Source organism: Mustela lutreola, chromosome 2 (assembly GCF_030435805.1).
Source record: "Mustela lutreola isolate mMusLut2 chromosome 2, mMusLut2.pri, whole genome shotgun sequence".
In the NCBI taxonomy this organism is placed as follows: Eukaryota; Metazoa; Chordata; class Mammalia; order Carnivora; family Mustelidae; genus Mustela; species Mustela lutreola.
Genome location: NC_081291.1, coordinates 132,717,071 through 132,744,186, shown reverse-complemented (window position 1 = coordinate 132,744,186; position 27,116 = coordinate 132,717,071). Strand labels below are relative to the sequence as shown.

The following is a 27,116-nucleotide window of genomic DNA, read 5'->3' as shown; positions in this document are numbered from 1 at the left end:
TTTTTGGGGTATAAATAAATTTTAACAAGTAGGCAAACTCACAAATATAAAAACTGTTCATAATAAGAATATTATATATATTTTTAAGAACTTAGCTATTTATTTGACAGAGAGAGATCACAAGTAGGCAGAGAGGCAGGCAGGGGAGGGGGGGAAAGCAGGCTCCTCGCTGAGCAGAGAGCCCGATGTAGGGCTTGATCCCAGGACCCTGAGATCATGACCTGAGCCTAAGGCAGAGGCTTAACTTACTGAGCCACCCAGGCGCCCTGAGAATATTATATTTTTAATATTATTACTATTGAGGAACGCCTGGGTGGCTCAGTAGGTTAAGCGTTTGCCTTTGGCTCAGGTCAGGATTGAAACTGCCTCCCCCCCCTCATTCTGCCTGCTGCTCTGCCAACTTGTGATCCTCTCTCTGTCAAATAAGTAAGATCTTAAAAATATATATAATACTCTCATTATGCACAGTTTTTGTATTTGTGAGTTTACCTACTTGCTAAGATTTATTTATAACCCAAAAAATTAATACTGGAGACACTTTCATGGTCTTTTGCAGACATGAACAGAGGGGAAAAGATTTCAGCCTCCAGGGTACATATTCATACCTCACAAAAGAAGGTGAACAGATATGCACAAAGCCTATGAAAAGAAGCTCCACACCATATGTCACCAGGGAAATGCAAATTAAAGCATCAAGATGTCACTACACACCCTATTAGAATGGCCAAAAATCTGGAACACTGACAAGAGTAAATGTCGACAAGGATCCAGAACAGAAACTCTCATGCATTGCTGATGGGAATGTAACATCATACAGCCTCTTTGGAAGACAGTTTGGTGATTTCTTAGAAAACTGATCATATTCTTTTTATGTGACCCAGCAAGCATGCTCCTTGGTATTAACCCAAATGAACTGAAAACTTGGGTCTTCAGGGTGTTTATTGCAGCTTTACTCATAATTGCCAATACCTGGAAGCATCCAAGTTGATGTCCTTCAATAGGTGAATGGATGAATAAATTGGGTGCATCAGAGAACAGAATATTCTGTTAAAAAGTGCTAAAAAGAAGGGAGCTCTCAAACCATGAAAAGACCTGGAGGAAACGTAAACGCATACTACTAAGTGAAGGAAGCCAGTCTGAGAAGGTTGTGTGGTAGGATTCCAACTACGTGAAATTCTAGAAAAGGCAAAACCATAGAGACAGTAAAACGTTCAATGGTTGCCAGTTGGAGTGGGGAAGATGAATAGGCAGAGCACAGAGGATTTTCAGGGCAGTGAAACCACCCTATATGATGCCATCGTGGTGGATATATGTCAACATTCACTTGTCCAAACCCCACAGGATGCACAAGACCAAGAATGAGTCCTAATGTAAAATGCGGCCTTTGGGTGATTATGATATGTCAATGTAGGTTCATCCATAGTAACAAACGTACCCCTCTGGTGGGGTGTGTGGATAAAGGGGGAGGCTGGGCATGCTTCAGGGTAGGGGATATACCAGTAATCTCTCTACTTTCCCCTTAATTCTGTTGTGAGTCTAAAACTACTCTAAAAATATAAAGGTTTAATTGAAAAAAAAAAAAAAAGATGAACCAAGGTATTATGTGTGCAAAAACTAAGTAATCAAGTGTTTAATAGAATTTGGTCTAGGCTTTTAATTAATTGACTTAACTTTCGGAGAAATAATTGGTATCCAGCCCTTTGAACTACTCAGAAGTCCATCACTCTTTTCTTTGTTAAATTATTTTTAGTCCAAAAAGTTTAGAGAGATGGAAATTTTTCAGTGACCCAGATTTCAAGTGTGGAGAAAGAAATCTGATCCTCAAAACACTCCATCTGAGCCAAACTGCAAACTGTTTCTGAACGGTAAGTCAATGTTAATCTTTCATTTCAAAACTGTTACATAATGACATCAATGAGTCTCTTATATTTATGTTATTATCTTATATTATGTTTAAAACATTATAAAGCTGAATCTCAGAGTATTTTCTTATGAGTTAGTGACTTTTTTTTCAGGAACAGGAAACTGTTTTGACTGATAAATACCAAAATAAGTCTTTTTTATGTCCTAGAATAGGAATTGCAAATGGACCATAAACAAAGACAACAAATTTTCTTCCCCAAAGTAACATATACAACCAACTATATAATTTCCTGTGCATTAATAATGCCAATATGCACTGGGAGAAGATTTGAGAAATACTCCTAATTTATGAAGTTTGACAGAAAAGAGCAATTATATAATATACTGGACAGTTCTATTATTGATTGTTCATTGATCTAAGTTTGAAAATAAAACCAATTTTTGCCATACCTTTGGCTAAAATTGAGAAATTTGTTTTTACTAAAAATTTCTAATGTGTTTCAAAATGCATTATGCCTTGATCAGTATGTGTTTTATGTTTATTAGTTCTATTATATTCCAGGTTTAATAAATTAGTTCAATGTACAATGAAAGTATGTGATCTTTTACACAAACTTAAAAGCACTCATGCATTGAATTTTACCACACAGTTAATGCTCATTTTATCAGTGGTTCCCACTTATGTCCTGGGAAGAGAATTAATTCACTCATTCCATTATATTATGCACATCACACATGGTGCCAGGAGGATTGTGTGGCTGTGCAGTTAGAGCTCCAAGCCTCAGCCTCAGTTATTAGGCCTCTAAATAGGGATAATGCAAACTAACTGCTAGGGTTGTTATTAGGATTAGCTGATAATTTATGCAAACCACACGGGATAATTTAAGGTGAGTATAACACATTTATACTCAATAAATGCTAATTTCCTGTTAACTAGTTTAAAGAATAGGACTCTATATACAATGTCATCATGTTAGCAATGACCCTTCTCTAAGGATTTAGCTAAATTCATTTGTTGATGCAAGTTTGTTTGTGTGTGTATGTGTGTGTGTGTGTGTAAGGAAGTGTACATAATTACTAATTTTAGTTAATTGATCCTATCTATCAAGGGTGGCTAGCTGCTAACTAGATGCTTCTAAGAGACTTCTCAAAACACTCCATCTGTGGGTCCAAAGAACATGGAAAGGAGACTGCAAACAGGATCACGTGAAGCCCTGGGTTTTGCTGACCGTTGCTGTCACAGCAGCAGATACTAGTTTCGGGCTTCATATGAAATATCAGTTGTGCACATGGTTTCAGTGGCTCTTCCTCAGACAGGAAATGGTTCTAAGTGAGCCCAGCAAAAGTAAAGTTTATCTACATGTTTCCAGAAACAAAAATTCTTTCATCTAGGCAAGACCAACATTTTGTCACTGTGAGCCACTTTTTTAAAAATAAGATTTTAATTCTTTATTTATTTGAGAGAGAGAAAGAACATGAGCTGGGAGTGTGGGGAGTCCAGAGGAAAAACCAGGCTTTCCACTGAGCAAGAGGCCTGTCACGGGCTCAATTCTAGGATGTTGGGATCATGACCTGAGCCGAAGGCAGACGCTTAACTGACTGAGCCACCCAGGCGCCCCGGTAAGCCACTTCTCCTACTTTATGAATTTTAGGTGAGCCAGAGGTTCTATCCTGAACTTCTTGATAGACGGTAACTCCACAGGAAGAAAGATAAGACAGTCCCTCGATCTCAAAATGAGCTTGCATATATATGATTTAGTTGAGATAAACTCTCAACCTGTATTAGATTCAGTACTGAATGCCGAAAGAACTTTTCTTTGAACCATCTTTAGAAAAAAAAAAAAAATACATGTATATATAAGTATACATATATCTCTAAATTAATACCAATTTAGTTAACATCTGGTTATTATGCTTGAATTTGCTACATAATACTTGCATGACCATAAGTCAGTGATAACAATTCTCAGGGTTTATATTAGGGTCTAATAAGATAATCTAGATATAAGGCTATCTTCACATTAAACAATTTTATTCCAACTTTAAGTTGCTGTTGAAGTCACGTCCACAGCAAACTAGATTCACAAGCCTATATTTAGTATAGCTAGGGAAATACTAAGAGTTTAGGAAATTTGATTTCATTATAAAACAAAAGCATAAAATAATTAATTCTCGGTCCCTTCAAATGAAATTTTAATTGGACTAAATAAGAAGTATGGCTTTAATATCACGTTCTTCCCATAGACAATTTGTTCCAATTTGAATGTAGATTTTCCAAACAAAAACTCCTAAATGTTTGAAAGTATACCTTTTCACTTCTATTAGTCAAGATTCTCTGGTCTTTTGGAGGTAAAAATTAGTGACCCAGCATCTCTTAGAACTTCATTTATAATAAAAATGAATAATGTATTATCTAATAGAAAATATATTTTCATGCAGCCCTTATAAGATGATGTTTGCATGTTTATTTTGCTATGTCTATTTAACTACTGATCATTATAATAAACCAGCACCATTTCCAACTGTTCTTGCAAAAAAGCTAATACACTTGGAAAATCTGGTTGGTTCTCTCACTGGGCACAACTTTAGACATTTAGAAAATCTTCCTGTCTTCCTGAAAACCTTTCAAAGAATATTCTAAAAATCCTTTCCTTTTGCCTAGAAAGCGTTTTCTGGAGATACAATCAGTTCTCATGAGCTATCTTTAAAAAAAAAAAAACCATGGACTCTGTACAACTCCCTTCAGCCTTTAAGATGTGTAAGATTTAGATTTCACTGTACCTTCTGTGAAAACTAAGCACTAAACCTGAGTGCAAACTTCCAAAAATACACCCTTTGTAAGAAACTTGACAGCCTTTTTTAAAATTGAGATCATGTACCTTCAAATAGCAAAGCGTAAGTATGCCAATATACTTTTAAAATTTCATTTCACACAAAATAATTCATATCAATTTATTAAAGAAAACACAAAACATAAGGCAAAAATTTAGAATCCTCCATAATGCCATCAACATGTCATATTTTTTTTTCTGGGCAGAAAGATAAATACCTGTGTATTATTCTTCAAATGGTGTCATGATATACATATCTCTGTGTGTTGCATTTTCCACTTTACAACAAACTGTGAGTGTGCCTTATACAATATATATTGGTCTTTACCACCATTTTTAATGGCTGTACAATATTTTATGGAGAAGACATGCAATTTATGGCCCCATTATTAAAAATTTCAATTGTTCCCAATGTTTTGCTGTTTTATACAAATAGCCCTGCAATGAACTTTCCAATACATACATCTTTGGTCACTTGTCCAATTATTTCCTGAGGTAAATTCCCTAGAAACAGAAATTGCTGAGTCAGAATTTAAACATTCTTAAAGCTTTTGATATATCTTACCAAATCTTCTTCCGAAGGTTTGACCAAATTTACATTTCCATCAACAAAGTATGAGACTGCTACTACACAAAACCCTCACTGAGCTCACTCATCTTAAGACTCACCAATTGGTTGCTAAAAAATAATTCTAGTAAGCCTAAACATTTACATACTTGCTGGGAAAATGAAGCAATACATTCTCAGAGCCGACATTTAATCCTTTTAAATTCTGCCAACTTTTAGGAATGTTGTTTATATTTGTTTTTTCCTTAATTTTTTCCTATTGCAATATTTTATAATGAAATGAGGAAAGAAAGTTTTTCTCCTTTTTTCCCTACTCTGTGAATAAGGACTTGCCCAAGAAAAGACTACAAGGCCCTGTTAGAAACTACAGAGAGACAACAATCCAATTTGCTGAGAAAATCTAGGGATTTTCTCCCATACCAAAGCTAGCAGTGGGTTAACATGTCACTGACAGAGTTCACTGCCCCCATTCACTCCTGATGAGTATGAGCTTCCAGATTCTGAAAAGTAATGTCAAATAGAACCACTTACAGGGATACTTTCACCAGTCCATGTATCTATCCATCCATCCACTGATCTATTCATAATAAAAATACATTGAGCTTATACACCACACAAGGTAGAATGGGGTAGGTTTATTTATTCATTCACTCAACAAATATTTATTAAGTAAGTGCTCCATGCCACACACTATTTTAAGCACTTAGCATCTAAGGTCTGTGCTCTTCAAACACACTTCAGTAGAAAGCCTCAGTGTGCTGGTCACAATGAATGCACATGGTGTTGGGTAACCATAAGTGATAGGAACAGAAAAATCATGCTAATTATTCTCTTCCCTAATTTCAAACTGAATTTAGCATATATGCATGTCAAAAGCATTCCATAAACAGAAATCTTTCATGGACCAGAAACCTTTCCTTAGTTTGAAAGCTTTTTATTTTTTTCTTTCCTATCATTAGAATTCTGCAATGTCTTTTTTTCTCTACATGAAAAATAGTTTCTAATAGAGTTTCAGAATCTTGTTTTCCCTAGGACCTGCTAGTTTTATCAAGCATTTCACTGAAAATAATATTTCTTCTGTCAAATATTTGGCATGATTTTTGGGTAATGTTCCATGACGGCTGAATGAGTACACACTATCAAAATGCACCCTTTCCCACTATCTCTATAATTAAATTTAAAATTAACATGCTGCTTTCTCATGCTTCATTCTGTTACGCCTGCCTCAATTTCCCTTGGTTCCGAAGCCTATAGGTTATGAATATGTATTAGCGTTTGCTGTCAAACCCTGTGAACATCTTCTGGAGCAGAAGATTAGATATGCTATTTCAAAACAGATGCATCAGTTTAAATCATGCCCTGCAATGTTCACCTACCAGTGAACTTTCATGAGAGACTGAACAACAGAACAGCAGACACTACTCTGCCAGCGAAGGTTCATATAGCCTTTTTTTCTTGCCTCAACGAATTTTAGTCAGTTTTAATTTTCATTTACAGTAGGATATCAACGATTCATGAGCTCATCAGTCTAAATGGAGTTAAAATTTCATGACTAACAAAGACATAGGCAAATGGATGCCTGAAAGCATGAAACTCCTTCTACCCAATCAAACTTTGCACTTCATATCCTCCTTCTAGAAAACTCATCTCCCTTTGTGTGCCTGGGTGGCTCCAGTGGTTGGGGATCTGCCTTTAGCTCAGGTTGTGATCTCAGGGTCCTGGGATTGAGCCCTATGTCTGGCTTCCTGCTCAGCACCGAGTCTGCTTCTCCCTCTCCCTCTGCTCCTCGCCCTGCTCGTTCTCTCTCTCTTTCTCTCAAATAAATAAATAAAATCTAAAAAAAAAAAAAAAAAGAAAGAAAGAAAGAGGAAAAGAAAACTAATCTCCCAACCAACATTTACCTGACAGAGTGATGCCCTTCCCACAGATGGCAGCTTGGATGTTGCTTCCTCCAGGAAGTCTTCCAGGAGGCCCCTCCCCAATATAAGTTGGGGAGTTCCCCCAGCACTGTTCATTTCCTCAGAGGACTAAGTAGTTAACAGAATAACTGTGAGTTCATGACTTGGCTTACCCTTCTGTGAGGGAAGGTCTGATTTGAAGTGGTTTTCAACCACCTCGGGATAGATATCAGTAAGTGCCTGTTGTTAGAATGAGGAAATGAATGAATGAGCATATTTTTAATATGCTCTTCCATGTTGCAGAAGAGATGCTCATCTGTTTTGCTAATAACTTCAAGTTTGAGAAAGAGGCCAGAGTAATGAACAATGGTCAAGTTATAGAATGATACTGTATAAAATGCGGGAAAATCAGAAAGAAGTCTAAGTTTAAGGGACAAGAATGGGTATCACACCACTCTGAACAATGTTCTGGCTCCGCCCAAACTCAAATGGAAATAGACAAATCCCTTCATTTAGATTTTTGTTTCCTTGCCTGTAAAATGAAAACAATAAATTAGGTCTCTATGGTCTCTCTCTTCTTAACACTAAAACTCAGTGAAAGGAAGTTGATGAAGAAGCACTACTTAGTAGATAATCAAAGTATTTATAAAAAGCATCGCTTTTTAATTCAGTATTATTTAAATTCAGCATTGTTAAACACACATTTAGAGCCGTACCACAGAATTTGTAGGTTATTGAGATATATTGACATTTTAATGACATTTATCTTCGGACTGAATTATGGTATAGATAAGGTGCCCACAAAGCCATTTGCTCTGCCTACCCAGCTACAAGCACAGTTCTATTTTTCCATAATTGAGACCTCGATACACACAAATACACACATTTTTCATTTTAGAATATGATTATGCACTGTTTTTCAATTTTCTGTTTTTTCACTGAACAGTAAATCTTAACAATTTTATATGCCTGCCTTATTCTTTTTAATAGCTGAGTAGTAGGCACATACTATAACCTATGTGTTCACTTACTGACAAATGTTTGGGCTGTTTTAAATAGTCCATTTTACTGAGAATATTATAATGAATATTCCTTTTTTTTTTTAAAGATTTTATTTATTTATTTGACAGAGACAGATAACACAAGTAGGCTGAGAGGCAGGCTCCCCGATGAGCTGAGAGCCTGATGAGGGGATTGATCCCACAACCCTGGGATCATGACCTAAGCTGAAGGCAGAGGCTTTAACCACCAATCCACACAGGCACCCCACAATGAATATTCTTATACTTATATATTTTTCTGCACATGTCATTACTTAGGATAGCATATCAAATTGGAATTGCTCCTTTAAAAAGGAAACACTTGATACATTTTATATTTGGTACATTCTGGAAAATTGCCTACCAAAAAAGCTTTGACAACTCATAGGCTCAGTAATAGTACCCATTTCCTGGATTCTTTGCCAAGAGTATAGACTAATAATCTTTTTAATATTGCCAAGCTGATGAATGCAAAGTAAGGTCTTCTTTTTTTATTAGAGTTTCAAATCAAATTCCTGATAAGTTTGAGGATCCACTCACATGATTAGCAGTCATTTGTGTGGCATTTTTCCTTAAGTGCATAAAATATGATAAAATATGTAAACATGATCTATCTAGAATAGAACTCAATGTGATATGTGTATGTGCATTAATGGATAGAAATGAATAAAAATGCACTGGAAAGGTGCAACATGAGAGCAGTTACCAGAACAACTGTAAAGGGGACTTTGATGTGTGATTCAATTTTTTTACAATGAGAGTAGTGTATTCCTTCTAACCTTGCTTTGCTTTACTAACAAAGGGACTGTTGGATAAACAGGAATCAGAAAGATGAGTGAAACTGTATTTCATTGGCTATAATCTTGTTTTCTTTCCCATCTGTTTCCAAGAAATAACCCTGCTTCTTTATTTATTGTACCCACTCCACTTGTTTCTCTACCTCCTTGAAAAATTTCCCTGAGCTCAGTCTTAGACACTGCTCTCTCCTCCAGACAGCTCAGCTACATCCATGGTTCTCCACGCTCTGGCATCCAGGGTTCTCATCTGACTTCCCTCTGCCTGCCTGACCCTTCTACATGCCTTTAAACAAGTAACAGCCTTGTCCTCAGGGCATCTGCAATGAGAACAACAAAAAGAACATGCAAAAAGCTACAATAAGGGGCGCCTGGGTGGCTCAGTGGGTTAGGCCGCTGCCTTCGGCTCGGGTCGTGATCTCAGTGTCCTGGGATTGAGTCCCGCATCGGGCTCTCTGCTCAGCGGGGAGCATGCTTCCCTCTCTCTCTCTCTCTCTGCCTGCCTCTCCGACTACTTGTGATTTCTCTCTGTCAAATAAAGAAATAAAATCTAAAATTAAAAAAAAAAAAAAAGCTACAATAAGACTGAAAAGAAACCTGGTAAGGTGCTAATTTAGTGTAGGTGGTGAAAGAGGACCTTCTTGAGACAATGGTATTGAAATATTACATCGGAGTTTGCTGGGAAATTGTGGAGGAGAGGACAGGAATGTTCCATGCTGAGCCCAGCACTTGACTAAGTCCTATGACAGGACTACTGTTAAATCATTCAAGTAACTAAATATGACCATCATGACTTAAATAATTTGGGTAAAGTTCCAGTGCTGGATAATTTTGTGACTAATGGCTGGAACTACAAATCCAGACCCAACACCTGTGGGGAGGTGGGACCAGATTGCATGAGGAGGTACAAATTCTCCTGAAAGGAATAGGTGTTATATATTCTTGACAGTACTAGGGGAAAAGGTAGAAAAATAAGTTTTAGACGAGAGTGAAGGAAAATATCTTTCTGTGTGTCTAGGGCCAAGAATTGATGTGGCCTCCAGGGTCTGGCACGTGTACAGAAAGAGTAACCCCTTGACCATATAAATGTGGTCAAAATGAGGAAATGGAACAAGTTAGTAGGATGCCATGAAAAGGGTCCAAACAAAACAGCATTGTCCAACAGGACTTTCTGCAGTGATGAAAATGTTCTATCATCCTAACGATCCAATATGATAGCGACTAACCACATGTGGCTACTAAGTAGTTTAAAAGCGGCTGGTGCCTGTGAGCGATAGAATCTTTTATTTTATGGAATTCTTATTTTGTTTCACTTTAAGGAACCACATGTGGTGGGGCGCCTGGATGTCTCATTCGGTGAAGCATCGGACTCTTGATTTCGGCTCAGGTCATGATCTCAGTGTTGAGAGACTGAGTCCTGTGCTAGCCTTTGCACTCAGTGCAGGGTCTGCTTGAGATTTTTTTCCCCCGCTTCTCTTTCTGCTGCTCTCTCTCTCTCTCAATTAAATAAATACTTTAAAAAAATTAGATAAACAAATAAATAACCATCTGTGGTTCATGGTCACCATATTGGTCAATGCAGGCCTGGTCTCGGAAGTGTTGAGAGAATTCGGGAAGACTGTGCACACATGGAAGGCAGAGGAATTGAGAGGAAAAGATTGTCCTTGGTAGTCCTCAGCAGAGAATGTTGGTGTCCAGAGAGTCAAGATTTAATCAAAGTTACATCCATGAAATGGTAGGAAGACATGATGAGGGAGGAGTAGACCCTGAGGGACTTGTGGAGGTCTGAAGCCAAAGCCTTGGGGAAATGTTGGCAGTCACCAAGGGGCAATCTGGAGGCTTCTTATTTCTAACAATGGAGCTGGTGGAGTCTTGTGTTATTGTCGAGTGTGCTATACTTGGTAACAAATGACAAGTGTGCGGTCAAAATGGCACAAACTGCAGTTCTTTAGTTGTCTGTTTTCTTCATGTTTCTTTCTTTTTGGTTCTCAGGAAATTTGAAAAAGTAGGTTGTGCCCTTGGTCTACAGGTCTGGCAAAGTTAATGCTCTACAAATGAATAGAATCAGACATTCTGCTGTCTTTCCCTCACCTTTACAAGTTTTTTGGTTGCTTTCTCTGCTCCAGTCCCAGCCAAAGCTCAAGGTTAAAATATTTGTTCACCTAAAGCACTCTTCATCACCCTTTCTGATCCCGATCAATTTTCATAAGCACCTGCTCCAAAAAGCACACCAAGAAATTGGAAGGGGCATAAAGCTGTTAGAACTTGTCATGAAATTCAACACAAAGTCAGCAGTGTTCAAGAAGAGCAATTTTTCATGTGTGTTGACACATAACTTCCCTTGCTTGTGTTTTGGTGATGACATTATTTGCTAACCTCAGCCATGAATGCTAGCAAGTCAGGCAAAACCTCCAAAGAATCCCTATCATTTCAGATTGTGCCAGCCGCCGTGGTATTGGATTTGCTTCATGCTATCACCTTCATTCTCGGGGAGGGGAGGAAGAGGACGTGCAGAGCTTTGCTAATTTTCTGGTGCCATCAAAAATGGGTTTTTCGATTCTACTAAGAGAGTTGGGGTGAGACATGCTCTGACCTGCTGCTGCCTTTGTTTAGAGGGCCATGAATTGACTGAGGCTCCTGAATGCACAAGGTACTGTATAATAGAGTTATAGATTAAGCTCTACCTGTTTACCTTCTCACAAGTCTCCACTGAGATGCCTTTAGAATGGAAAAGATAATTTAAAAAGCAATAGATTATTCCTATCTTTTCTTTTCTTTTTCTTTCACCTTTTCTCTGCATTGATTTATTGTAGGAGCTGTTGATTATTTGCTGATTGCACGTTAATTCCAAGTTACCAGGGCAGAGCGCCTGTGTGCTATCCACTTAACAGGCTTCTTTTGTTAATAAAGTCCTTATTCTATTGGATTCCTGTTCCTTAAAGCAACATTTCAAAGAGAGGTTGCCTTGTGGCCAGTGGGAGTAATGCCACATAATGGGCTGGAAAGATGACAATCCATCCCTGGGCCCTGGCTCTGCCCCAAGGAGTAATTCAATTAAATATGTTTGAGCTTCACTCTCCTTCTGTGTAACTGGAAAATAAAAATGTCTACCCCGCCTACATTCCAGGCTGGTGAGAGGATCAAATAGCAGCATACCTATAGACGTGCTTTGTAAAATCTTACCACACTTGAAAGATAATAAATTTGTATTCATCATTTTTACCTCCACTGATTTCTAGAAAGAGTTTTAGTTCAGCTACAATGAAGGAACGGAGGCAGTTGAACCATTAAAGTAAAGATAAAAAAACACGAGTCATATAATAAAAACAGCAGATAATTGTTTCAGGAAAATCTGTGTTAAGAATAGTGGTACCAATTGAAAATTAAGTTTCAATCTTCTGGCAGTTAAGGCAAAACACAAAACACTGGGGTGTCTGGGTGGCTCAGTTGGTTAAGCGACTGCCTTCACTTTAGGTCATGATCCCAGAGTCCCAGGATAGAGCCCCACATCAGGCTCCCAGCTCCGCAGGGAGCCCGCTTCTCCCTCTGACTTTCTCCTCTCTCACGGTCTCTCTCTCTCTCTCAAATATATAAATAAAGTATCTTAAAAAACACATACAAAACATTATTAGGCGCATGAGGCTCCTTCATCTATGAAATGAAATATGTTGGTTTATTAGGCAAGAGAGAACTTGCCCTACCATTAAATGCTGAGGATTGTGAATGACACTGTTTTCTGGGCAGACACCTGTGCACACTTTCAGTTGCCCTTGCAGTCAGAATGCGAGCCGGGTGCATGGCAACTTTCCCCATGTGCTCCTTCATGCTCTCCCTCCTCATACTAGCTTGATGCATGACAATCATAGAAGGTGGGAGAGGGAAGGACCCTGGGCACCTGAATCCTTACTTGGAGCTGCCCACCAATTAAAAAGATCTACTTTCTACTTTATATGAGCAAGAAATAAACCTCTATCATGTATGAGCTTTTTTTTTTTTTTTTTTTTTACACAGTTTGCACAACTGATAAAAATAAAGATTTTCTAATTTGGGACTTTATTGGCTAATATATAGAGTTTTTAACTATTAGTTTTACCTTTAAAAAAATTTTAAATGATCTTCATGGGCTCTGCTGTGGAATCTGTCTATAGGCAGATTCTTGGGAATTTTATAAAGACAATCAAACATGAGGATATCATAAACTGTGGAGTTAATCATTTTATTACATCTCAAACACAGTTTTCAGAACTACAGAAGTGCCTCCTGAACTTCTCTAGGCTTTTCAGACTAAGTTAGCTTAAGTGTGTTGAGCAGATTCCATTCATTCCCACGACAGGTTTGTTCTGAAAACTTCCCTGAACACTGCTGGGGACTTCCTGTTCGGACTTTTGCTCTGCCTCTCTCAATGTTTTGGACCTTCCTATTTGGGGCATAAATAGCTCCCCTTTTGCATGTGATTTAAATTTCATTTCTAGCTATTTAAGCTAAAGATTTAGTAGGGCTTGGACAAGTGGCAGCAGGGAGTAGACAGATAGGACCAGTCCCAGGCTCTGGACCCAACCTTGGCCAGAAAGATTTTTTAGGAGAGGATATACAGACACGGTTGCTGTTGGAAATAGGTCAGGACCCAATCCAGTAAGTGTAGCGGCGTAGACATCTATAGTCCTAGGCCCAACAGGCAGCAAGCCATCCAGGACCAAAGAACAGAAAGTCCTGGCATGCACAGCTCAACAGTGGAGAATTCAAGAAAAGAAATGCTCAGAAACCTACATAGCCAGACTCTCAGAAGAAACTCAATATATAATAGACCCCAATGGGGTCTTTCCAAAATTCCATTTCCCTCGGGCCAGAATTTCTACCTATAAGCATTCTTCTAACATCATCAAACCACAGCCATCTTTCTTTACATGATAGCTAGTTTTTGAAGTATCTAAGAAAATGTAAAATATGGTTGACATCAAAATAATATGAATGTCCAGAGACTATGTCATTTCTGTAAGCATTGCAAGTGCGACAAGAAAGTCTGAGTAACAACCATTTTACAATTCTAAGAATAATACAAGTTTCATTGCCTTCAAGTTGATATATGGCTTTCTGGACACCATCACTTGAAAGAAAATGAAATCCACAAATTACTTTTCTGGTACTTCTATCCAGGTAATTTAAAACAAAGATGTAAAAATTTAAAAAATTAAAAAATAAAGATGAGGATGAACACATCAATTAAAAGCTTTTGAATGCTAATAAAATAAGAAGTAGGAGACAGAAAAATGAACGCTTTGCACTTTTCTAAGTGAATTTGTCTTTGCAACTCATTGCTTCCACTTCCTCACACACCTAAAAGGAATGCAGAAACACAGATGTGTTATTCAAAGTTTAATTTCTTTTAGGAAATGTGTGAGTTAGAATCAAGAGAATGTTAGAGGCCATGTGGTTTAACCTCTACTCACTGAATATATAATACCTACGCTAACTGAGCACTTTCTCTGTGTCAAGCATTCTTCCAAGTATTCCAGGTACTATCTTTACCACAAACTCATTATTCCTACATTAGAAATAAAGGAAACTGAGGCCCAAAAAGCTTGAGTGATTGGCACATAGACACACTGTAAGAGGCAAAACTGGGATTTAAATCCAAGAAATCTGATTTCTAGAGCTTAAATAGTAAGTGATTCTGAGTCATTTATACCATCCTAAGATAAATGTAAGCATTCCTTGCTTTCTTCCTTAATGTTACCACTAAGATTTATAGCTATGTATATTTCATTTGGAAACATATATGAAACATTCAGTACACAATTCAAAGACCCAACTTCCCATTTTTCAGTTAAGGATATGGACCTTATCTGACAATTCTTCAGTCCCAAGTAAGCCATCTGGGTACCAAAAACAAGATAAGAGATAAAGGAATCAAGTGCCAGAATCTAGACATTTCCAAGAGCTTGTCTTTAGCGATCAGAGTACAGATCACTGCCTTTAGAGTCTGTGTTGCAAGACAGCATCTGAGGGCGATTTTTCCAACAATCTACACCTGTGCCCGTGGGCCTGACGTTCATGACAGATGGACTGAACTCCACTGAAAACATCTCGTGTATCATTCTCCTCAAGGCTCCATGCTGGGCTTGGAAATCATATTGTCTCAAGGGCCTCTTAGTTCTGGTCACACATTTGCCATTAGATTATTCCATTCTGTGTCTGTTGAGTCTCTTAAAAACATGGACAGACTTCATTTTCTCTGCAAAAAATGTCTGCAGAGCTCAATGCCTTTTTTAAGAACTGTCACTAGATTTTCTAGGTTCACGCAAGTTCCAAATTGCAATCTATTCTCCCACTGTAATACCTGCTTTTCCAACTGGTACTTTCAAAATACGTGATACAGTCTTCGAAATATTTAAAGTAAACAACAACAATAACAACAACAAGACCCCCCCCCCAAAAAAAAAATAACAACTCAAATTGATTATCCCGTCTCATCGGGTTCATTCCAGGTTGATCAGTGGTTTGAAGAGAACATCCACCCCCACCTTCCGCAGCAGGTTCACTCTCTAACATATTGACTTTTTAATGTCGACTCTCCTAATGGGCCCTAGAATTCAGATTCTTTGCGTTCTTAGCAGAACAAACCACCACATTTCTGTTCATTCCAGAGTCAAAGCTGTCATAGTCTGCTGTTACGTTTCTCTGAATGTCCTCAAGCTGTCAAAATGTTTGCTGTGTCTACCAAAATACGCCAAATTCATTTGGGGCATTGGACATGAACAGCACCAAAATTTCGCAGACAAATGGGGTTGGATGAATAGCAGATATAGGACAATTAAAATGAGAAAAGTGTAGGGCAGAGCATGTTTTTGCTACTAAATATGACAGATTATATTATAAAGAATTGATTGACATAAGTGGGATATTAATTTAACATTACAGGTAAAATCTAATTTGTTATGCAGAACAGGACATGGCAGACTTTTTCAGTAGTTAGCAACTTTTTCAGGGAGAGATAAAGATTAAAATTTATGCCAATAACGACCAATATAATTGTTCCATCTCATCATGCTTTATTAATTTCAAGGTGGTATTCCAAAATATTGAATGTCTGCTTCTGATTAATATGGATACTCCCAAGCACCCCCCAGAGGATCTTATGAAGAAGTCCGGAGAACATATTTTAGCAAACATAATGAAGTAGAAAGAATGGAGGCTCATGTCCACCCAAATTCTGCAGCACGAAGGAGCACTTCTTCCTATTCGCGTGAGAAACTAAAAATCATTTCGATGTATACTGTTCACTATGCATAGCTGCAGAATTCCAAATTAATTAAGATACAGAGAAGAGAGATTTTCATGTAGAGTTAAAATTCCTAAGGCCTGTTTTACAGAGAGCATTAAAAGGATAACTTTAAACTCTGTTTTGATGGGCATTGCCCCAATATTTACCCAAAAAAGTGGGAGGCTGGTCCCTAGCACGGGATCTTGGGCCAATAAACTGCCAAAATTAGTTCCGAAAAGGAGCTGAGTCACTAGGAGTAAAGCCCGGGAGAATGTTTACAACCTGCCTATGTGCATTTCCAGAGTTCTCTTTGGATGCTCTGTGTAAGAACAGTTGTCCTGGGAGTCACCTGGGAGATCAGGCGTTGCCCGCTCACAGCCATTACTTCCAGGTTTCCAAAACCGTCGTGACCACTAAGAAAACTTTTGTCCAAGAAATAATCCTTCCTTGATGGCAATGATACTCAACAACAGTGACTGCAAACTAAATCATATTATTTGGCCTAAAGAACTGAAGTTACTCTGTTAACTAGAGTTACTCCAGTGCTAAATGCAAGCCTGACTGATTCTTTTCAATTCCCTCTTTGAACCATTGAATAAATCAACAATTTTAAGAGAAACACCTGTTTCACCCCAGTCTTCATAAACAATTCAAACTGTCCAGTAGGGCCGCCTGGGTGTCTGGGTGGGTTAAGCGGCTGCCTTCGGCGCAGGTCATGAACTCAGGGTTCTGGGATCGAGCCCCACATTCTGGTTCCTTGCTGGGGTGGAGAGCCTGCTTCTCCCTCTCCCCGTGCCTGGTGCTCCCTTCCTTGGGCTCTCTATCACTCAGTCAAATGAATAAATAAAATCTTAAAAACAAACTCTCCAGTAAAGAAGATTAAGGCTTACCTCAAAGGCATTCTGTATTTTGTGAAAGTCATCCACACTGAGCTGGTTTTCAAGCAGAGAGGGGCAGGGATCTTCATCTGTGGTGGCCCCTCCCGCTCTTCCCAGGCTCTCTGACCCAGGCTGGGGCCCCTTGTTCAACACAAGTGCATTCTGGTAACTCATAATGGCTTCACCTCTTTTCAGCTGCCTTCAACTACTTCGACACTTTTTTCCCCTTCAACAGGTGCCTTTGAAAAGAAACCCAATTTAGCAACATAATTTCAAAAATGAAAGCACATTTCAAGGCCGGCAATGAAGAGACAAAATGTTCAAGCCCAGAGGAAAGGAATAAAAGCCCTCAACCCCCACCCTTTTTTAATTCCACAGTTTACTTTCCAAATCTACAGCCAAATCTTTTTAAAAACCCCCCTCCTTATATTCTGCTTAATCTGGCTTCATTAAAAATGCATAAATCTTCCCCCATGTTTATACCAAATGACACAGAACACAGCTTCTAAATCTCATTTCAAATGCATTAGAAAAGCAACTTCTTCAAAATCTCTTTGGCTAACCTTGCTTCTGTTGACATGTTGGGGTTTTAAAGTCTATTTTCTTGTATGACACAGGTGCAAGGCTTCTGTCCCAGTAAAGGGCTTGCCTCTAAGGCCACCTTCACAGCAACGAGGCATTGTTTTCATCTGTTCCTGCTGCCTGTGTATGTTTCCTGGCAACCAAAGTGAAGCCAACTAAAACTTTTCTTCACCACTCCCGAACCCCGACTAATTACTGACCTGAAGGTCTGAATATGTGATGTGCATATGGGACTTTTTCTAAAAGGATAATTCAGCCCACTCACTTTTAATTAAACTTCATGGCTATATTATTTAAAGACAAGTTTTATAAATACATTTTCTCTGAAGCATGTTCTATATTGTGAAATAATAGGGTTCGCCAAAAGAAAAGAGAAAGACATTCTGGAATTATATGTTTTTCGCGTAGGAAATATTTTATTCTTAATTATAAGAATCTGTTCCTTTACTTTCTCTTTGTCTTAGTTTCTATGTATCTAAAATGGAAATGTTGTTCAATTCATGGCATATAAAGGGAAGACCCACAGCATAACAAGATATACTTCGTAATAAAACCACTTATAGTACCATCACTAGCTCAGCAAATACTAATGAAAGGGAAGGAAAAAAAGAGAAAAGTTAACTCTTTTTTAGTATTTACCATGTGCTAGGCACTACACTAAGCACTTTGCATTTATTTTCTTGTTAAGCTTTACCACAACCCTGGAAAGCAGACAAGGTCACTGTCTCCGCTTTACCAATGAAGAGGTAAAGAAAATGCCAGAAGCCACGGAGTTAATAAGGTATGGAATATGGCTCCAGAGCTTCAGGGACAGCTCTAGGGATGGGCACTCTCTCTGTACCTTAGGTTCGTCTCTGTAAAACTGAAAAGCTGTCACTCAGTATTTTCTGAGGTCTCTTCCAGCCCCATCATTCTACGATAGATATTCTAGCTGGTATTCACATGACCCTTGGTGATGCACACAGTACATTCCCTAGAACACAGAGAAGGAAGCAACCTCCAGGCATTCCTGTACCAGCTGAAAGAAAGAAACAATGAAAGGAAGGAAGGAAGGAAGAGAGGGAGGAAAAGAGGGAGAAAGAAATGTCATTCACACATCCATTTAATTTATCCATCTCTCTGCCCATGGTTCATTCCAAAAACCATTTATTGACTGTCTGTCATGTCCTGAATTAGACCCGTGCCCGTGCCTGAGGGGTTTATAGGCCTGTGGGAGCAATAACCTGACTAGATCATCTTTCACACCAATCCCAACCTCTTGCTGTCTACAGCGCTGTGTTGAGAAGGATTCTGAAGTCGTAGGAAATGAGTGGTGACCTTGCAGATTTGTAACACAGGCACAGAAAGCCAAAGGGGGGCATGCTTATCACAAATTTGCCTTTCCTGATTTAGACCTTCATGTAAGTTAGGAAAATGTTTTGAAGCCCTAATATTATAAATTCCCCTAAGTTATCTCACATAGGAACGAAATAGGTCTTTCTTCCAACCTAATTAGAAAATTAGTAATAGTTTAGAGCAGTTGGATCAGTCCCATACATGTTTGTAAAATATTTTATAGCGATATTCTGGAGAGTTGGGCTTGGTTCAGGAAGAGACACTAATGAGGGAAGGCTGAGGAAATAGAAAAACCATTTTCTGAAGCTGTACCAGGAGAGGTAGGTATCCCATTGCCTAGCGACGCCAAATTCTCTTAATTATCCTAAGACAGTAAAAATGCCTGGCCTACTTAGCTTCCATAAAGATGCAGCTCTAAACGTTTTCATTAGTCAAAACAGGAAAGTATAATGAGCAGCTAATAAATTACCGCAGAAGTTAATCAATTGACACAGTTTTCTTTATGTAAAATTACAGCGTTAGAAAAAATTCTTGATCATAAAGTCTTAAATGGCTTTAACCTTTTTTGTAACTGTGCGGTTAATTTTCGGGTTAAACTTCCACAGCACTGTAAAATCCATAACTAGCCTCTTGACTCTGATGAAATTTACCCTCCTGTTTGCCATGAGTCAGTTATGGTTGTGTAAAATCCTGCCACATGGTCAATCCAATACCGGGTTCTATGGGGCAGTGTGCAGTGATGAAGACAGTCTGTGCTCTCGAGAGGTGGATGGTTTCGTCAGAGAGAAGGCTGGCCAACTAGGGGACCCTTGCTCCCTTCCCTGTAGGGACCCGCAGACACTCAGCGCCCAGTGGAGTGCTGCCTCGTGGAAGAGAGCAGACCAAGCTCTTGGATCCGCTGGCCCGTGCTTCCTTTGGAACCTTGGCACTGAATCAGTCTCCCTGCTGAACATGCTTCCCTTGGTGTCCTTTTCAGAATTCCCCAGTCCACCCCATGATTTATACCCACTTGGGTAAATGTGGGCCTTGTCTTTGCTCCAATTCCCCTTTTTTTGCTTGCCCTCCCCTTACACTGAAGCTGAATCTTCCTGACATTCTTCATCTTTGCCTAGAATTCTCCCTCCAGTTCCTCGCTGTAACAGAAAGCAGCTTTCCCTTGCCAACCCAGTTTTCTACCTAACCCTCCCAAGTCAAGGCTGTCCCAGACCCTGTTCTTCGGGGATAGAAAAAGGGGGTCCCCCGGTATCCTTGCTTCTTGAACCCTTGCCTTCCCAATATGGCCCCAGGGACCAAACATGCCCCAGCTCAGTTTAAACACAAGCCCCTGCCAGAGCCTGAGGGAAAGAACTAGGCTTGCCTTGGGCAACTTTTAAGCTCTCTATAAATATTAGCTTCTTTCCTTCCTTGTCCCTGATCCTCCCAGTTTGAATTAATTACTCCTTCCACTCTGCAACCACAGCATTTTGTTTATACTTTAAGCACAGCACTTTTTCTTTCTGCTTTGCCGTATAATTATCTGCCTGTGCATCTCTGTCTGCTACTACATTAACTCTCTAAGAACAAGGATGATACCACACTAAGGCTCTAGACTTGCCTTGCCCTCACAGAGCTTTGCATAAACCACACAACGCTACGGTCCTGTGTGCACATTTATAAAATGGGTTGGACAGAAAGTTAACTTCACCAATAGCTTTGAGTTTTCGGGGAAGGGTCCTGACAATAGGTAGCACTGAATCAGAAACACAGACAGAATTTCATGAAAAATAAGATGAATGAGGGAAACAAAATTTAAGATTGGGTCCTCAAAGCACTTAGAGAAACCATTTAAGCACTTTTGAAACAGAGCCTTTTTTATACATGCAGTTTCTATGTAAGATGGAAATGTGTGGAGTCCTCATTCTGGTCTGGACACCAGAAAAGCAATGATGAATGAGACACACCCACCATTGCTCAGAGACACAAATAACAGTAAATTTTGGTTTTAAATTAATCCTATCTTTTGAGAAAGCAGAACTTTGATTAATCTTAAACAACATAATGTTTGCCTTTTTTGATCTGCCGAACAATGTCCAAAGTAACAAAACTATATTTTCATAACAGCACTTCTCAGACTGTTCAAGTGTTTGAACACTGAGAATTCACAAAATAATGATATATCCTAAAATGACTAAATATATAATTCTGTAATACATTGCCTATCATATACTTTAGTTCTGGTAGAAGCAAGCAGTGGCAGCCAAATGTAAAAATATGTGGAAGTGGAATGATAAAATTAATTCTAATTATTTACATGTATTTCTACCATTTGAAAACATGCCTTCTACCACTGTGATTTTCTTGTATCAGTAGACACATAGGATGCAATAAATTAGATATTAAAAATCACTGCTTAAATATATTCTCAAGTTCAAGGGGCACCCGCGTGGCTGAGTCTATTAAGTATTTGCCTTTGGCTCAGGTCATGATCCCAGGGTCCTGGGTAGGATTCCCTGCTCAGTGAGGAGCCTGCTTCTCCCTCTGCCCTTCCCCAATTCGTGCATTTCCTCTCTCTCCTCTCTCTCTCCCCATCTCTCTCTCGCTATCTCAAATAAACAAATAAAATCTTTAAAAAATATATATTCTCAAGTTCAATCTTTTTATGCAAATTCTGGTGGAAGTTCCCAACAGATAATCACTTTTGAACACCTCTTTGCTTTAATAAGTCCTTCTCCTTGAAATTCCATGTCTGTGCCCAAAGTACCTGTGGGCTGGTTGACAATGGGCCTGTCATTGGGGAGCCACTTTCTGGACGATTACTCTAGACTAGGTCACCAAATTCCTTTCTGTCACCTCTCTGAGAGGACACTGTAGTTTATTCTACTAGGAGTTTCAGAACAGTTTGTCAAAGTCACCTTGATATCGAACACTTGCATCCGTGTATAGAACCACTAAAACATGGTCATAAAATCTTTGCATGAAAAGAGTTACTGGAAATCCAGTAGACATTTATTGATTTTTCTCCTTGAAGAAAGACAGAAAGCAGGTAGGTTGAAAATGAAAAATTATTGCATTCCAAAGACTATTAGGCACTTTCAAAAACATTATTTTATTTAAACTTCATGCTATCCCTGCAAGATACTTAATATTTTCCCAATCTTTTTTAACAATGATGAAACTAGACAAGATTAAGTGTCTTGCCTAAACTTACATAACTTGTAAATTGGATTATCTAATAATGCCATGATACTGTCTGTGCTAAGACTTTACACGAATGATTTCATTTAATTTACTCTAATATCCTATGATGTGGGAACTATTGTGATCACCACTTTATAGATGAAGAAGCTGAGACTTCATCTTTAGATGATTAAATAACTTCTCTAAGATCACCCAGCAAAGAAGTAGCAAAGCTGGAACTGAAAACCCAGATCCTTTTATGTGTAAAACCCTATGCAGAGCGATCTGGTAAACACCAGGGTAAATTCAACTCCAGTTTGGAAGCTGAGATGTGTAAAAAATGAGGAAACAGAAAGCATGCACTAGGAATGAAGTCAAAGGAATTTGAGTTTGGAGTCAGAGTATCAGGGTCAGGTCTTGGTTCTCTCATTTTCAGACCCTATAATCCCAGGCCAAATTGAGTAATGACTCAAAGATAGCAATATTGTTTATTGTAGAATTCTTTTAAGGTTAAAATGAAATAATATGGGGCAACTGGGTGGCTCAGTCGCTAAGCATCTTCAACATCTGCCTTCAACTCAGGTCATGATCACTGGGTCCTGGGATAGAGTCTCACATTGGGCTCCCCACTCTGCAGGAAAACTGCTTCTCCCTCTCCCACTCCCTTTGCTTGTGTTCGCTCTCTCGCTGTATCTCTGTCAAATAAATAAATAAATAAAATCTTTAAAAAATGAGATAATATGGCCAAAGTTGTATATAAACTATAAAAACATTAGGCACATGAATTAGTTTTACTATTAGTACACAGTCAAGGGAAGGCAAATTTCCTGCAAACTCCAGGTAGGAGGGATTGGAATATTGTTAACTGTAAACAGAATGAAGCAAAATTATCCACCTTATGATATTTTGTATTTAAGTTGAGATTCTATAATCAGTTTCATTGCTTCTAAGAAGTTCTTTACATCTAAATTCATCCCAGGGAGACCAACTACCCATCAATTTTTTTTAAGATTAATTATTAAATGCAATTAGTGTATGTATCTGTGTGTTTCTTTTTTTATCACTTTGAAAAAAAATTTTCTGCCTTAGGATTGCTAATGGCAATAAATCAAAGTTTGCTCTAAGAAGACCGGATCTGTTTGGCACAGTCGAATCTATTTTTAATAATAACAGATATAACTTTTTCCCATAACCAAAGCAGTATAATAATTGTGTCATAATATGATCTTAGACAATTCGAGGGCCCAAATCCCAAGAATTAGATGTTTTATTTATAAAACATTTAGAACTTTTTTCTAGAAGGTAAGTAGATTTTTATTCAATATGAATTCTCTGAATGGCTTAGCCTCAGGGAAGATACTACATATACATATACATGTACAGGTACATGTACATAAACACATACACCTACATGTACATGTACATATATACATGTATATACAATGGAGACAGAAACAGAGATTGAGAGAGGAGACACATACGAGTGTGAGACCAGGAGTTTCTCATACAAGTTGCCTCACAAGGCAGAACCACAGGCATCCATAGTGCTTTGGGTGAGAACTGATCACACACTGGGGTGGCAGAGGTGAATTTTGGAGATGAAAATATCTCCAAGAGGTATACAATACAATAGGACAAGAGCTCCAAGGTCAGCGTCAGAAAACCTGGATTTTCATGCAGTCCTTGCCCAGATCCATGTAACTCTGGACATTTATCTTTTGGGGGCTTCTGTTTCTACAGTCCCAAGTGTCCTACAAAGTTCCTACATGTCCATTTCAAACACTTGCTTTGAGGTTCAGATGAGATGTGGAAATGCAAGAAAGACAGTTTATGTATATAAATGTATGCTGTTATCATGCTTATTATTAAACTAGTATAAAATGTAAATACAATCATTATAATAATATACTTATTGAGCACATAGCACAGCTAGCTTGCTTGGTACATAGTAAACACCCAATAAATATTTATTGAATGAATCTTTTAATTAAAAGGAGCCCAAAGAAAAAGGAATGTATATATATTTTTTAATCTGTTTTATACATTCTTTTTTCCAGGGCCAATCCTCCACTGATCACAACAACAAAAACTCTAAAAAATCCAGGGTACTGTGAAAAATGCTGCCACTTCACCTTTGTTTACGCTAAGAAATTCTGTCTAGGAAAGCAAAAGAAGAAAGGCAATAAAAAGGAATTCAAAACTTATAAAAAGCAAAGTTCTGAGACAAACTGTACTTTAAAAGATTGAAAGCTGGGATCCCAAGAGAGAACATTGCCTCAATAAATATTTCCCACAGAACACGGTGCTCCCAAGCATGGTTCTCTGATAAAGAGCCCTAAAGACCAGTGGGCTCTGCTTCTCCGTGGCAGGAGCAGCAATAGTCAAATTAATATCAGAAGTACACTCCTAAATCAAGTTGTTGCAAGTGTACTCACAGAGAAGCCATCTTACAAAATGCAGATGAAGTTTTGCAATCATTGCCTAGACCAAATGCTGTCAGAGAAAATGGATCTTAATTAACTCAACATATTTTGATTTTGTAATTTTCAAGATTAATTTTTGCCGATGTCTGAAAAACATGAGGTCCCTTAAAGAAAAGCGTTAAAAATACACTCACGAATGAGGCAGGGAGTTACACATGGGTTGAGCAGATGGTAGGAGTGCTGATTATGTGTGTTCACGGCCACCTCAGGGGTGTGTGTGTGTGTGTGTGTGTGTGTGCCTGTGTACGCATGTGTGTGCGTGTGTGACTCAGGGCACTTAGCCCAGGAAGATTTCATCCATCCCCCTACTGAGAAAATGCAACAGTGGTAATGATCTAGCACATAAATTTACCAAGCAGGATGCTACATGTAGGGAAGTCAGTCAGGTCTCAAGGGAAAAGTGATGCAAATTTATACCAATAATCAGCTGTGTGACACTCTCCTTGGGGAGACGTGTGAACGTCTCTGGTTTCAGAATCTTCACCAGTAAAATTATAAGATTAGATCAAAAGATCTGTAAAAGTCCCTTCCAGTGCCCAGTTTTAAAAAGGGGGGAGGGAAAAGTATAAGAATGCTATGGGCTTCCGAGGAAAAGAAAAGATGCTATATCCTAGGTAATATACTACATTCACACTAGCAGCAAGTACTTTTTTAAAAAATATGATGACCATGTAATCATATGGATCAACTAATGGATCCATCAGTCAAGCATTTCTGCACCTCTCTGACCCTGAACCCTGCACTACCAGTTTTTCTTATTGGATCACAGGTGGATATTTTTGTACTTGATAATGGCAATGGATTCTCTGAAAAGAATACAATTTAAATGTAGTTGTTTATTGACCTGGCCATTCGCTTTCATGCATTGACACTATGTGCTAAGCATAGCATTCAGCACTGCTAATATAAAGTGGCAAAGACAGACCTACTCTCCTGAAGCTTATGGTCTAGTAGTGTGAGACAGATCAGTCAGTAAGGGATTATTATACAGTGCTATACTCAACAATAGCGATCATGTATATTATATAACAACTATACACACACACACACACATATGTAGATATTACTGCACTATTCTTGTAGTTAGTGTAGTTTTAAAATTTTTTCAAGCTGAAAGTTAAGAGTGACAATTTCAGAAGTGGAGCTCAAGCAGGTGAAGCACCATAGCTGGCCAGCTGAGTTTATGAGGAAGGCCTCCCTCAGGGAAGCCACTGGCTGTGGGGTCAGTTCAGCTTTTACATGTAGGAGTCACAGAACACCTCTCCTCTCCACTCGGGTGCCCATGCTAGTGCCCCTTCTCCAAGAGTGCCTGCCTCTTGTAATACTCCTTGTTTCTCAGAGTACCGGTTATTTGGTATCGTCATTTGCAACAGTGAGATATAGGTGCTGCAACCATTTCCTTGGTCAGGTTCTCATTTTCCTTTGTTCAGGTATCCATAAACTTACAATTCCCAGAGTTAATGTGGCAAGGGCAAGTTTACATAAGATCAAATGCCAAAATATTTCTGAGGCTCAAAAAGGCTCCTAAAGGAGCCATTTGACATCCTTCTTCCAGCTGTCTTGCAAGCAGCCTGGGTTTCCTATCCAGCATCTCTCTCCTGCCTCTGTCTTGCTCAGAGAACCCCCATTACATACAGAAGAACGTCGTGCCCAACACCAGGAGAGACAATCTGACTTTCCAGATTCCCTTACAGGCAGGAATGACAATGACACCATTCTAGACAATGAAACTGTAAGTGGAATACTATTGGAGCCCTGGAAAGCCTTACGCTTTATATAAAACAGGAAAGGTACTCCCTCTTCTCTTTATCCTGTCCTGAATGTTGACATGATGACTGGAATAGCTAAGGGAAAAACTATAAAAATCTCAGAAAATCAATACCTGAGCCACTTAACCAACACCAGCAACTGTGTTATTCAAGATTTATTGTTACAGTAAAGAAAAAAAGGGTGGAGGACTTGGGCGGCTCAGTCAGTTAAGGGTCTGTCTTCTGCCCAGGTCATGATCCCAGGGTTCTGGGATGGAGCCCAGCATCAGGCTCCCCGCTCAGTGGAGAGTCTGCTTCCACCTCTCCCTACTCCCAGTGAGGGGGGGGGGGTCTTTCACCAGCTTGTGCTCTCTCTCGCTTTCTCTTAAATAAATAAAATCGTAAAGCAAACAAACAAACAAAAAAACCAACAAAAACCCTATTTATTTAAACATTACTTAGAGTTCTGTTCCTGTAACTTAATACATTCCTAACAGATATAAACAACTAGGAAGATAACATTTGTCTTGTTAGAAAATACTAGAGAATATGCAAGGTTAGAAGCAATAATAAGGGGAGTGTTTGACTCGTTTGGAGCCAGATTTTTTGAGGATTAGCTAAGTGACATGTCCAATTAAGAACCAGCCATATACGCTGGAGTGTGTTCTCCTAGATATTT

At 38.7% G+C, this 27,116-nt stretch overlaps 1 protein-coding gene and 1 long non-coding RNA gene across 5 annotated transcripts in view; one reads left to right on the top strand and one right to left on the bottom strand.

The window, feature by feature from the left end:
* The window catches only part of LOC131824902 (uncharacterized), a 39,901-nt gene extending 22,447 nt beyond the window's left edge, over positions 1-17,454 (top strand). The window contains exons 2-5 of the long non-coding RNA XR_009351031.1: positions 1,751-1,865; positions 3,326-3,483; positions 11,429-11,644; positions 17,369-17,454. This is a non-coding gene — a long non-coding RNA (uncharacterized LOC131824902). The remainder of the gene's footprint in view (positions 1-1,750; positions 1,866-3,325; positions 3,484-11,428; positions 11,645-17,368) is intronic.
* Positions 1-17,848, bottom strand: part of WDR49 (WD repeat domain 49) — a 129,961-nt gene extending 112,113 nt beyond the window's left edge. For 3 of the 4 annotated variants that reach the window (XM_059163575.1, XM_059163577.1, XM_059163578.1), the window contains exons 1-2: positions 17,697-17,848; positions 17,146-17,372 (exon numbers count right to left, since the gene is read on the bottom strand). In XM_059163575.1, the coding sequence (XP_059019558.1) occupies positions 17,146-17,307 (162 nt within the window). In that variant the 5' untranslated portion in view covers positions 17,308-17,372; positions 17,697-17,848. Of the gene's footprint in view, positions 1-17,145; positions 17,374-17,696 lie in introns of those variants that run through there. The other variant, XM_059163576.1, reaches the window with a different exon arrangement.
* Positions 17,849-27,116: the final 9,268 nt, after the last annotated feature.